The sequence below is a fragment of the Nannobrachium achirus genome, assembly GCF_963921795.1.
Source record: "Nannobrachium achirus genome assembly, chromosome: 8".
NCBI classification, from domain to species: domain Eukaryota; kingdom Metazoa; phylum Chordata; class Actinopteri; order Myctophiformes; family Myctophidae; genus Nannobrachium; species Nannobrachium achirus.
This window is the reverse complement of record NC_137817.1, coordinates 30,031,116-30,045,182: the sequence shown is the minus strand read 5'-3', so window position 1 is coordinate 30,045,182 and position 14,067 is coordinate 30,031,116. Positions and strand designations below refer to the sequence as shown.

Here is a 14,067-nt window from a genome sequence, read left to right as displayed (position 1 = left end):
CAAGTCACATAACAGACAAAATCAATAGATCATGCTACAAAGCAGACCAGACACTACCTTTTCCAAGAAACGTTTCCCAAACATAGAATGCACACACTTGTACATCATTCTTGTGTCTATAAATCGTTTTACTTCCCATATGGGCGATTGCCACCATGTGCCTATGGTATAAATTGTTACCAATGCCAAGGAGGTAATATTCTTCACCCCATCTATTAATTTGCCTGTGTATCTGTTAAGATATCTCAAGCTATTACTAACAAATTTGCACAAAACTTGGTGAAAAGGTTGTTCACTTTCCATGGATGGAATTATCACTCTGATTGGCCTAAAGTGGGTGTGAGAGTGGACGTGGCGTGTCAAACAAAATGCACGTAACTGAACATCACAACACTTTGAAAAAAGGTTTATCATGGGCAAAGGAATAACTAATTAAGTGGTATCATGAAATATCATATATTGGTCAAAAGGGGACATGGTGCCAGAAGCACCACAAGACTGTATAGATACTATAGAATATAGATGAACTGCCACCCTAGTGAAGGTCTGTGCACTATATTTTCTAATTTGCTTATATATATCAGTAATATATAACACTGTATTCTATTTTAAAATGCTAGCCCTTGAAGCTACAGTTAAGATAGACAGCACAGCTCACTCAGCTTGCTCTTCTCACTTTTATTTCTATACTGTGGCACCTCTCTGGGATGTGTTGTACTTTGAGCCGTATGTCTTTTATAACTCTGGCTTGTCATAGGGAATTTGGCTTCCTGCTGTTTTCTGCTGTGGGTCTGCTTTCTGCTGTCCTGGGGGAGGTTATCAATAAGCTCATAGAGGGTGAAGATGCTAAAAGAGATTTCATCATAGGCTGTCCTGGTGCCACACTCAAACAGGCAGGCAAAGGCGACAACAGGAGGGGCACCAGGGGAGGGTGGTAGTTCCAGATAGGCTAGGTCAGAGTAGGCACTGGGACCCTCGTAGATCACCCAGGGACCACGCCAGCTGTCGGGGTCACGGGGGAAAAGGCTGAGGTAAACCCCCAGGTCCTTACGTACATTAGGCCATGTTGGATGGGAGTATACCACCCAGGTTGGAGTGAGGAAGTTCTGGGGTGACCTGGGATTGGATGACAGATTAGTAGTGATTAGGGTGGATGTAGGGGCCTGGGTTGTTGTGGTAGTTGGGATGGTGGTGCTGATGGATGTGGGAGTGGTTGGGGATTGGATAGAGGGTGTTATGGTGGTGTGTGTGATTGTGCTATAAGAGGACCCTGGAGTGGAGAGACCCAAGGATCTCCAGTGACGAGGCTGCCTTTGATGAAGAGGTAAATGAGCTTGTGGCTGCTGTAAATGTATAGGGGCAGGGAATCCCACAATGCTACCATGACAACCATTTCGAGGCTCCACAAGCCGCTGCACTAGCTGTCCATTCTGAAACACTGCTCCATCATCCAGACTGAGAGCCTGGACTCTGCAGCCCAACGGGCTGCGCGCATTACAATACAACACGTTGGACCCATCCTCCTCGTCCACAGACACTACCTGACACTCCACGCTCTCTGGACCTGGCACCAGCTCCCCAAACTGCCAGGTGCGCCCGTGGGTGTCGCTGTGGAAACAGAAAGCACGTGGAGTGGTCTGGCAGAACTGGCCGAAACACTCTTTACAGTCGATATAGTAGGCGTAGGCTGGAACCAGCAGGCGACCGGACTTCAACTGGATGCCATGGCCAGGTCCCAGAGCAAAAGTAGCCCATTCTGCAGGGGGGAGGGGAGGAGCTATTGTGTGACCATTGTTTTCGCATCCATAACATTTATTTCTTTCTCCTTAAATTCCTTTATACCTTGAAGGCTTGAAATGCCTTTTCTGGAATTGATACTGTATTTGCCTTGCCTTGTCTGATACAAATAAATACAGCAACAAGAATTTGAGGATTCAAAATAAGATGATGAAATTAACATTATGATGCACTATGAAGCCTTCTTACCTTTAATGGTGTCCCCTATGACCCTCTTGGTGAGGTCATTCACAGGTCCCCAGGTGTCCCCGTGGTCAGTGCTGGACACGTAGCAGAGACGTGTGACATTCTTTCCTGTCGCAAGCTGGTATGCCTCGGAGGTGTGGCCCAGTACAGCAATGAAGAAGAGGAAGAGGGTATCTGTGAACTCATCGTACACGGGGCATGGGTTCATGGACCGGTGGCCCGGCAGATAGGCAGTACCTAAAACACGCATGTCGTCCCACTGGGATGCAAGGTAAGGCACAAATTTTAGACACATACATTTTTTATTCTTTCACACATTCAAGAGAGAAGGTTTATCATTCTGTCTGTGTAGTCAGTCTAGCTCAATGTGCACATTATCACTATGAAATGTGTTGCATTATAAGTAAACAAAAATAACCTCAGACCAAATCTAAGACCATTATGGGGGCCATATCCTGACCAAAAGGTCTAACTAACCTCCACATAGTTTCTATAGAAGGTTCCTTTCCTCATGACCAGCAGGTGAGCATGGGAGTCAGAGGGGCTGAGTCTCTCCTCACAGAAGGCCAGGAAGGAATTGGAGCGAGGCAGGTAGAGCAGTGCTGGAACTCGGTATGTTATTCCATTATCCTCCTTATGGAACAGCACCGACCTTGCTGGAAAATGTGCCGATCTCATATTCTACAATTTGTATTTTCTGTGGTATGTGTGTGTGTGTGTGTGTGTGTGTGTGTGTGTGTGTGTGTGTGTGTGTGTGTGTGTGTGTGTGTGTGTGTGTGTGTGTGTGTGTGTGTGTTTTGGGATGATTCCAAATCCTCAGCTGAGCTGCCTCTTCACCAGTGACTAAGAAACTGATGACAAAATGAGAGCCATATCAGTCTAAACTGATTGTCAGCTTCAATGTGCAGGGAATACAGATGTGATTTTAAGAGATTCCGACTCGTAGGCAGCTGATCCACGGCAGCTGAAAGTATATGAGAATAGTTTAATGAAAACATAATGTACTGTAATTATTCTGTCTGCTGCTGCTAGGTTATCTGTCTAATGGTCACATGTCAAAATAAGACTAGATATTGTTTGGGACATTGATAATTGAATTGAAACTTCATTGTGTAAATATTTTATGAAAGTACCATCACCACAATATCAATATGAGGTATTTGGTAAAATGTGATTTTGTACATATTGCCCAGCCCTAAGTTTATAACACTTTTATAGATTTTATGTGAAAAATGTTTTCACACATTCAAATGGTTTAATTTACACAAGCTATATTCACGCAATCTATATCAGTTCATGCACCATTCCAAGTCAATTGCATATTAACATTCACAGAGTTAATTTAACTCTGAGAGTACAAATGGACACTTACATGTCCATTTGGTTCCATTTATACTCTCAGAGTTAATGAAAGTACAGTGTGCAACATCCTGATTGTGAATAATAATTTAAAATGTACAGAAAGCATTTTCTAACCTCAGGTTTGTCTCCACTTGGAAGAAAATACATTAAAAAAGGACATGCACATCGCAAATCCCAATGTCAATACAATGGGTGCTGGATCAAAAACATACCTTGTAGATTACAGTAGAAATGACTGCACACTAAATAGCTCCCATCAAGAGGATTTCACCCAATACAATGATGTGTTTTTCTGAGGTACAAGCTCTTTATCAGACTTCCTTATAGTTAGTTTCCTTTTTTGACACATTTTGTAACTGGTAAAACACACAAGGCCACAATCTTTTAGCTGACTGTTTCACTAACCCAACATTATGGTAATTTTAGCATGTACAGTTAACCAATGTTCATTGGCATGAAACGTCTCTCTTTTTTTCATTAATCAGCAATTGATGATATTAGGCATATATGATGATGTATGAGCCAACGACAGTTGACAGTAATTTTCAAGAACATTTTCAAAATTAGATAAAAGTATACTTACAGCTAAGTCTTTTGATGGTGCATGTGAACTGAGCTTTGTGAGAATCTATGTGTCAGCATTTGAATACACTTTAGGGTTGAGAGTGTGTTTGTGCATGTGAGTGTGTGTGTGTGTGTGTGTGTGTGTGTGTGTGTGTGTGTGTGTGTGTGTGTGTGTGTGTGTGTGTGTGTGTGTGTGTGTGTGTGTGTGTGTGTGTGTGTGTGGCCACTATGGCTTGCCCTGTCCCCTATTCAGTGTTGCTGTATGGGGTGTTGTTCAGTGACCCAGAAATGGACCACACTCATCAGATCTGCAGCTTTGAATGAATCAGCGAGATGGAAACCATTGTGTAACATTCATTTACAACATGAGAGTGAGAGAGAGAGAGAGAGAGAGAGAGAGAGAGAGAGAGAGAGAGAGAGAGAGAGAGAGAGAGAGAGAGAGAGTGTGTGTGTGTGTGTGTGTGTGTGTGTGTGTGTGTGTGTGTGTGTGTGTGTGTGTGTGTGTGTGTGTGTGTGTGTGTGTGTGTGTGTGTGTGTGTGTGTGTGTGTGTGTGTGTGTGCGTGCGTGCGTGCGTGTGTGTGCATGTGAGTGTGGTGACTGGTGAGTATATCTTCTTCTGCCAGGAAGTTTCTGGTGCAATTATTTGGCCATGATTGTCTCCTCTGTGCTGCATGATAGTGGTTGTACTTGTAGGCAACATGTATTTCAGAATGTTTTACTTCTAAACTTGCATTTCTCTCCATGAAATGGGTACAAAAGTACCACAATGTAAACAAGCCATAGTGCTTTCTTGGGTTTAAATCCTATTAGTAGACCTTGTATCTGAACTGTATACAGTCATGTGCTTTTCCTATGCGAACTGCAGCTAAGTATTCAATCAATCAATCAATCAATCAATCAGAAGTAGGAGCCTTGTAGACTACTGGACAACCTGTTCTAGATCAACATCTGCATCCATAACACTGTTCTTAATTTAGATTATCTCTCTGAAATAATTATAATTGTGTGTGTGTGTGTGTGTGTGTGTGTGTGTGTGTGTGTGTGTGTGTGTGTGTGTGTACCATGGTGTGTACACACTGGTGTGTACGCCTACGAGCCACAGCATCATGTGCAGCTACGTCACCAATGTGCGACATAGCTGATTTTTACATCGCCGTACGGCGGTATCGCGCGCCGAAAATAGCCGATATACAAGCTCACAAGGCGGTGAATGGACTGCGCGTTGTTAACTTGTATATCTGCTATTATCAGTGCGCGACACCGTCTTACGACGGAGCAGCTTCACAGAGGCTCACATGGCAGCCTGTAGAGTGTTTTGACGGCTTGTTTAACGAAGGTAATGCAAAATAATAATAAATGACAAGATACTGTTTATAATGTGAAGCCATAGCACGTTTTTGCTATTATTGATATTACACGCTGTGTCGCTGAACAATCAATCTATCTTGACTTGCAGGTAGCTCCTTTGATTTGAAAGTGTATGTTTGAGTTTTGACAGCTTTTTAAAATAGCTGGCCAAATAACGTTAGTATGATATTATAAGATACTAGTCTGAACACGTTTTCTCCAGACAATATTCTTTGAGCGAAATCTTGTTTAAAGGCCAAACTGCACCAATGCAACTCCTTGCAAGTAACAAGTTGCAACATGCAATACTCGCAACGCAAATGGCAGTTGCATACTTGCATTAGTGCGGTTTGGCCCCAAGGAAGTCTAGTTAAGTTGCTATTATGAACCATCAACTGCCTGTCTAAAAGCCAACCAATTTCGCCACCTGGAAGACGTATTGTTTATTTGATTTATTTTCTACATAAGTGTTTGTGTATGTTTGTTACCGATAACGTTAGAGAGCATCTTTAATGCTCCCTCTATGATCAGACCATGATGGGTGTCATATTCAAAAAGACAAACAATTTGGTATGACTGTGACAATCTGCTCTAGCCTAATAGGATACAATAAGGTTGAATCTTTTTTTCTTATGTTTATTGTTATCTGAAATTCTAGGTCATCATGGCCAGGCAGTGGTGTGAGGGACACTCCACCTCCGTACTCTGTGTTGGGGCTGCCGGAGGCCCAGAGGGTCTCCTAGCCTCTGGTTCTGAGGGTGGAGAAGTAACACTGTGGCACCAAGAAGGAACCATTGTAGGGCATCTCACCTTGCCTGGAGAAGAGGACAATACAAGTCTGGTGTTCTCACCTGCAGCCTCAGGGCTTTTGTACGTGTCGCATGGAGAGACGGTTAGTGTGCTTGACCCACGGAACTTTAAGGGGATTGTAGAAGATTTTCATGGTGCAGGAGAGGAAGAGATCAATGCTTTGGCGCTGAACGAGACAGGCTCATCCATGGCAGTGGCTGATGACTCTGGGGCAGTGAGAGTGTTGGAGCTACCAGGGGGGAAAATCTGCAGGACCCTCCGCAGACACACTAACATCTGCTCTTCAGTGGCCTTCCGACCTCACAGGCCAAACAACCTTGTCTCTGCTGGACTGGATATGCAGGTGAGAGACTCTCTATCACTTGTGTCTGTGTTGTGAAATCAATGATCCTTATGGTGTCCACACTCCTAAATGCCTTCTGTTACATTTGCAGGTGATGCTGTGGGGCCTGCAGAAAACACGCCCCCTTTGGACCCTCAACCTACAGGAAGTGACAGAGGAGGAAGAGGACCATCAGCAGAAGGCCGGTCAGCTCTTCAACCCTCCTCTGGTCCACTGCGTTTCTGTGGCCAGTTGTGGGAATGTTTTGGCTTGTGCAGCCGAGGATGGGCGAGTGCATCTGATGCGAGTCGGCAGTGGCTCTAAACTCGAACAGCAGGGGGCATTCAAGGCACACAGTCAAGGAGCATCGCAGGCCCACTTTGTTAGTTTCCTCTCCCACCCATACTGGCTTGCCACAGGGGGGAATGACGGCCAGGTTTCCCTGTGGGACCTCAGCCAGAATCCAGTTGTCGTCCCAGAAGAGAAGTCCAAGCCGCAACCACCAGCAGGCCATCGAAGGAAAGCCAGAGGCAAGGCAAAGCCCAAACAGCTGTCTCAGGGTAAAGCCACGACCCCATCTAAGGTCCAGCTAGAGGAGAAGGAAACTGAGAAGGAAGAGGAGGATGAAAAAGGAGAGAGGGAGCAGGAGGAGACCGTTATAGTGGAGGGTCACAGTGCTGCTCAGTCAACAGCCTCAGACAGAGTGCTGAAGTCTGGGCCCAGACTCACTTTCAGCCATGGGGACAAGGTGAACTGGGTGTGTCCTGCTCTGCTGAAAGGAGAACCCAGTCTTGTGGTTGCAGATCAGAGCTCCAGTTTGACCATCTACCCCCTATCTGTGCTATAGCTCCAGCCACATACTTTATTTTGTACGAGTTGAATACATTGTTTGTACAAAGCTGCCTGGTAGTTGGGTCATTTCCAGCACTTCCATGACCGTGGAGAGCGAAGGTTCCACAGAAGTGACCCAACTTTCAACTCCCAACAATGCAATATAACACTGTCCTAGAGCAAGAAGGTTGTTCAGCTTTTGTCGCTTGTAACTCGTGAATGTCTACTCTGCCCCAACTGAATCTTCTACCAAACCTCACTGTCATAGAGCATACCTGCATGCAAGACACTCCGCTGCTCTTGTGAAAGATATGGGCTATCATGTACTACCGTCTGTGGCATGGGGGCTCACGGAAGTGCTGGAAATGACTCAACTAAGGGGTTTATGAAATCTTCAAGATAAGATAAACTTTCAAGATAAGATAAACCTGTATGGATCCCAGAGGGAAATTCAGGCCATTTAACTCAATAGAGGGTATAACCGTTTGCTGGTATTTCACAGCTTTATCTGGGCATATGGTGCTTAGTACTCAGGTCCTGAAATAATACATTAGTTATTGGTTACTGAGATGGATGAAACTGCCTAATAAAAATATTTGTCCTTGTGCCTGAAAAAACATTTGGTTTACTTGCTGTGTACCGCAGTTATAGTAGCAGTACAATATTTTGACTTGGCAACAAGTTTATAATTAAGGGTGTATTTGCAAAAAACATGCATGAAGTAAAACTCACCATTATGTGTAAACCTTTTATTTACAATCTGATGAACACAAACTAAACAGCTACCACACATGTATACATTCATTCATGTAATGTGCAGTTTGCACCACTGTCAAGAGAAAATGTGAGCTCTATAAAAAATGAAAAAGGCACAGAGCTGCTGATTAAGTGCAATGAGCATAATGTGTTGATCACATAGTTCAGAGCCGGGACAGAGCTTATGGGTTTAAGTAAATATGGCTGAAAGCCTATGATCCATTTTATTTACATATTGTCAATTTAGTTACTGTGAAGTTATCCACAGTACAGGGTTCACACACAATTTTAACAATGACTTTCCAAAACGTTTCCATGACTTATCCAAAGTATTTCACCCCATTTCCAGGCCTATAGCAAATCACATGCTGCAATGATGACTCTTAAACCAGTGTGCTATCAATGCACCTAGGGAGACTCGAGCCAAAGTGTTACATGACAAAAAGAACAGATCAACAGAAAACTATGTATTTCTTCGCTGTCGGGCAGATAACAGCATCAGACAACAGCATCACACAAAAGTAGCAGATTGACCACATTTCACACTTGTCTATATGCTACTTTAGTTATTTTTGAATTTGAATCCAAAAAGTACGAGTTTGAATTTTCCAAAACAGTTTTTTCTCGTTTCAAAATATTTCCAGGAATATGTCATGACCGTGGGAACCCTGACAGTAGTCACTTCACTTAGTTCAAATTATCTTAACCCTGCATGATTGATGTTGCAGAGAATCCCAGACCTGTACCTAAATTCCTCAGACCCAGAGGGGGGCAGACAGAAACACCCCAACTTAGAAACATCCCCATTCAGAAATACCCCCAAATACCCCCACTGAGGTTAGGTTTAGGTGACACAATCTTCTGAATGGCAATGTTTCTGAATGGAAATGTGTAACGGACACAGAGATGGGAGGTATTTTACAGTTTAGCCAGGCTCTTCTCGAGACAGTTTATGTCTGCATCCCCTTCCTCGCCTTTAGTACCACGTGCACTGCACTCCAGGAACTCCACCTTCATGGGCAGCTGATTGAACTCAAAGTCCTTTCCCTTCTTCCCCAGGTGCACGCTGCCACCAACAGATCCATCCTGAGAGCTCAGGGCTGCTGAGCGAGTCACTCTCAGTGTGTTCCTTTGAGACGAGAATAAGAATTGTAGTTGCATCAAAGCTACAATCTGTAATTTGTAATGCCTCTCCCCCTGGCAGAGCCGTAATTGCAAAGATGTCTAAATTGCAATAAAGATGGCAGTGCTTCTAGTGTCCAATGTAATAAATACCAGAGAGCATTCACATTTTTATGATCCATTACAATTTAACAAACAGGGCAATAAAGTGGAAAGAACACTTCAAGCTGCACAATAACATTCCTGTTCTACCCGGGGAACCCATTTGAACCTGGTCTCCTGTGCAAGGGCTGACATTTTTACCACTGATCTAATAGAGCTTGCCTGCTTGCTCTGGGGATAAAAATAATTTTGACCTCCAGAAACAGGATTGTGTCCAACCTAGACACAGGATCTATGTCAACAGAAGAGCAGGGAGACCAAATAATATAATTATATGTATAATATATACAGTATACTGTATGTGTGGGGAAAATAAGTATTTTCAGCCCAACCCAGCTGATTCGCTGCCCACAAGGAGCGCATAAGCAATTAGGGGTTAAGAGTCTTGCTCAGGGACACACATCGACATTGCTACCTGGCCGGGAATCGAACCAGGGGCTCTGGTTCCCCCAGGTGGGCTCCTTAACCATTCAGCTATGCCGGCTGCCGCCCCATACACAAATACAACCACACCATCAAGTTATATTGTGTTAACATACTCTTCTATAATACAGATCAAACAAAATAACATTTTACTAAAAAAAAAAACTTACATTTCCTTCTCCAACTGTTGCTGAATCAGTTTGGCTGATTTAGCCATTGTGATATCTATAAAAATAGGAATACATAAGATTTAAATGTCATTATGCATATACAGTACACCAAAGTGGATTATAGGGTTATATTAAAAAGGAGAGGCTTCACCTTGTTTGTTGCATGCTACAATAAGAGTGGGAGCATTCCTGGAAATCACAGTGTCCGTCAACAAAGAGTAAAGGAACTCTGCGACATCTCTTACTTCCTTCTGGAAGATAGCGCTGTCTACCACAAACACGATGGCTCTGCAGGGGTAGAAGAGAGACTAATTATGTCAATGCAAGAAAGAACAAATCCAGAATGACAAATATTAAGTAGGGCTGTGGAATTAACTAAATGAAACCAGAACCAATAACCGACAGTCTTGCTCATGTACTGTAGGCTATTATTCCAAACGTAGGAGACGGTGTTTGAAGGAGCGCTTCTTTTGCTCGCCAGCGTCCACGACATTGCAAGCGGCGCGAAGGCCAGCGGACCTTGGTCCTGCTCTTGCGCCCGAGTGCCGCAGGCGCCCGCGAAGAGCGGGCCAGGGCCAGTTACGAAGCAGTGGTGAATGCAATCGTTCTATTTATGCCCAGGCCGTAAGGCCTGTGCAAGCGCACGATAAACGCAATGATAATTGGGTTTTGGTGCACCTCGCGCAGTCCAAGTGACCACAGCCGAGCGCTCCAGACCTCCGCTCCAGCCAATCACAAGCCGCGCCTTCTAATTTATGTAACCCCGTCTCCTACGGTAGGAATACTTGCGTACTGTAGGACAGGTTAATCGAAAAATGTAGAAGCAGCTTTCCCCCCTACTGTATATCAATGAATTGACACAAAATCATTTGTTGAAAACCCTGCACTATACTTTGTACAATGGCGGTGTACAAAAATTGTGAAAACAGCCAATATGTAAACTCAACGACGCGTGTTCGCGATGCAATGTGAGCTTGTAGATCTGCCATTTTCACTATCATTTTTTAATCGTTTATTCATCTTAATCGAGAAATTTGAAATAATAATACTGATTTGAAGTCATATCACCCAGCCCAAATGTCAAGTCACAGAAAATACTTCTCTATACAGGAAGAGACTACGATGGGTTCCCAGATTGGGAAGAGACATACATGATCTATTCATGATCTATTATTCACAAACCTGGTAGTAATTTTTCCCTACCTTGCTGCAGACTTGAACTTCTCCAAGTACTGAGGACGAAGGCTGTCGTGACCTGGGAGGTCTATCAGGGTCCATATGCTGCCCTGCACACATCATTTGACAGACAAATTATGAGCAAAGTTAAAAAGCTATTTTATGTCTGAGTCTATATTTAACCGCAGCTAAATGAGTTTGAACTTCCAGTCATCCTTACTTTGTCGTTTTTGGCTTTGTAGGGAACACTGCTGTCAGTGATGGAGGTCTGCGTTCTCTTGTAATTCCCTGACAGCAGCTACAGAAATAGAAATGCACAATCATTAATCAGTGGTGGGGATAAGTACTCAGATTAACTTAAGTAAACATAGCAATACTACCATAGAACAAGTAAAAGGCCTGTATTGAACCATTTTACTTGAGTAAAGGCAGAAAAGTAAAATCTTAAAGTACCAAAGTAAAAGTATTGCATTTATTTCAAAACGTGCAAAATGTTTTTGAAAATAGTTGAACTACAAGCTCACAATGAGTTAGGATGTGAACTTGTAATTCAGCTATTTTAAATACAGTATAGTACTTGAGTGGGTAATGTAGGCCTATGGTTGGCATTAAGAATATGTCAAATAATTGTCGTTGAGTAAACAGTACAATGAAACATTTTTGAAATAATAAAATAAAACTAAACTACCTCAACTGTTTACTTTAGTACAGTATTTGAGTAAATGTACTTGGTTATGTTCAACCACTGATACTCATTAATATAGTAGGCACAATAGAGGAGGTTAGCAACGTCATCTGTCTGTCAGTCGATGTGGCAACAGATATAAACTCACCCGACTGAACAGCAGGGTCTTTCCAGAATCACACAATCCAACCAGCAGCACAGCACTGCACACTGTTTTACTGCTGAGGAAATACCTCAGGAAAACTGAAAGGGGAAAGGCAGTGATCAATGGAAAACCAATCCAGCCCCAGATGTTGTCCAAAAACATTCCAAATAGACGTAATACGGAAAGTAAAGAAGCAAGAGTGAAGAACTATTAAAGAAAACTAAGACAAACAGCCCACAATGAAAATGCAGGAAAGGAAGAGAGATAACATAGAGAATTAACTTGAACATGAGACATCATCTGGAGAGAATATCATGTCCATTTCAGAACTGAGACCAGAATCAACATTATGCCATTAGCAATATCTTGTTTGGTAACATCAATAGGACTGACAGCTGTTGGGTGTGTTGTTATTAGCCAGCCATCAGTTTAATTCAGGTTAAGCTAACCTCTATGTTATTAGAGAAAACCGTCATCTACTGAAATATCTTTATTGACACAACACAGGCTCATATGAGATTTCTAACTAAATATGTAGTGGTCCACGATCCAACTATACAGTCAACAGACATTTCACACATGCTGCAGCTTGCTAAGTTATAGCTACTAGCTAAGCTACATCCAGATGGCGTCTAACGTTACTGCTACTAGCTCTCTAACATTAGCTGTGAGCTAACAGCCAAACACAACTTCTCTGCTCACCAAAAGTGATGACAACAGCTGCTAAAGCAACGATGACCGCAACGATAAACACTGGATCCTGGTCTTCCAGATCCTTTCGCAGGGATTCCAGGTAGATTTCAAACGGGCTTTCTGCCACCTCGGTGTCTGCTGCTACCTCATCCATGGTTCCTGGCTCTGTGATGCTCTCTGCCTCCATGTTGGTGTGTGTGAGCCGAGGGCTGACAGACTGTCACACTAACCTACTACAGAAAGAGCAGAGCTAATCGCGATTCCAAAGAAGTAGGACACGTGTTGCTTTCTTGGTGCTGCAGTGCCAGAGCCTTCTAGACTAGTCTAGACGACTCTCTGGGCGCTGCTGCTGCATACAGCACTGGTTCCCATTAAACACTGGGTCAGGATTATATCTATGGTCATGACCCATTTGTGGGTCGCTGTCACATTTTGTTGTTTCCTACATTTTGTTTTTTTACGTAATTATTGTTATTTCAAAACATTAAAAAAAGTAATTTTATAAAATAAAATACAAATCTAAGAAATTCCATAAATTAGAAAACAAACTTTTAAGTAGTGAAAATAGCCTATCTACAAGCTCACAACGCGGCGCAAAGAAACGCGTTGTAAGCTTGTAGATCTGCTGTTTTCACTAGTTTGGGGACACCGGGCAAACTCTTTTGGGTCTCGAGCTAAAATGCAGGGTGTCTGTTTGGACAGCAGGTGGCAGTCTGCATCTGTACCGTGACTCAGAGCCTTGTATTAAAGAGTTCTGCCAATGCAGGGTCATAAACAGCGCCGGTCACATGGTTCATGTAACTCGAAATGTCACTTTTCCCTCAATGCATTAGTGTAGTAGCGTGGGTGTGTCTATCACGAGCACAAACATCTTGAAGGTTATTGATCTAACTAACTTCAAATGTGTAGGCTACTTCAATTCAATAGTAGCCTACAAATTAGCCTTCTGTAACCAAATAGATCCTCATGGGCCATGTATGTAGGCTACACTCTTTGAGTTCAGCATGGAAAAAAATATATATATTAAATTAATTTAAATTCAAATGTGAAATAAGTAACACACCCGACATGGCATACCGCAGAGTTGTATTGAACAAAGTATGATAAACCGGGTTGTATTCTAGTTTTTATATGAATTGAGTAGAAATGACCCCAATTAAAATAAAAAAGCCATTGAGCTTTATAGTGGTTAAAATCCTTTTCGTTGACATTGTATCAGTGAACTGTCCCGTAGTCTACTTTTTCCTATGCAAACTTCTAATAGCAATCAATCAAAGCTTGGCCAGTAGGACCACGCTGATGAGTCTGAAATTAGAAATGTGACTTAAAGTACGTGAACCTAATATAATGCTATATCGAGGAATAGCCTACGTTTTGTGTTTTATGTAGGCTATTTCTTTCTCTACCCTACATTGTTTCCTTGCCAGCCAGCCTGGTAGACGCGCTTTTACGCACACGGTCCTGACTGAGCGCTCAACTCCAGTGCGCCTTTACGCATGCAGCGGTTGGATATTT

The 14,067-nt window shown here is 42.9% G+C and overlaps 3 protein-coding genes across 3 annotated transcripts; 1 reads left to right on the top strand and 2 right to left on the bottom strand.

Moving 5' to 3' along the window:
- Positions 1–635: 635 nt before the first annotated feature.
- On the bottom strand, positions 636–2,661 carry neu4 (sialidase 4; the record flags this gene model as incomplete). The annotated part of the gene is made up of 4 exons (XM_080731817.1): positions 636–1,163; positions 1,341–1,756; positions 1,987–2,242; positions 2,461–2,661. The coding sequence occupies 4 exons, from the start codon at positions 2,659–2,661 to the stop codon at positions 636–638; spliced, it is 1,401 nt and encodes a 466-aa protein (XP_080587943.1).
- Positions 2,662–5,195: 2,534 nt separating this feature from the next.
- On the top strand, positions 5,196–7,592 carry wdr53 (WD repeat domain 53). The gene is made up of 3 exons (XM_080731601.1): positions 5,196–5,246; positions 5,916–6,410; positions 6,502–7,592. Exons 2-3 carry the CDS (start codon positions 5,922–5,924, stop codon positions 7,234–7,236), a joined length of 1,224 nt encoding a protein of 407 aa, XP_080587727.1. The 5' UTR covers positions 5,196–5,246; positions 5,916–5,921; the 3' UTR covers positions 7,237–7,592.
- Positions 7,593–7,960: 368 nt separating this feature from the next.
- srprb (SRP receptor subunit beta) lies at positions 7,961–12,935 on the bottom strand. Its single transcript, XM_080732352.1, has 7 exons — positions 12,562–12,935; positions 11,863–11,957; positions 11,250–11,327; positions 11,057–11,139; positions 10,005–10,141; positions 9,854–9,908; positions 7,961–9,105 (listed from the first exon to the last, which is right to left on the bottom strand). The coding sequence occupies exons 1-7, from the start codon at positions 12,737–12,739 to the stop codon at positions 8,895–8,897; spliced, it is 837 nt and encodes a 278-aa protein (XP_080588478.1). The 5' UTR covers positions 12,740–12,935; the 3' UTR covers positions 7,961–8,894.
- Between the last annotated feature and the right edge of the window lie 1,132 nt (positions 12,936–14,067).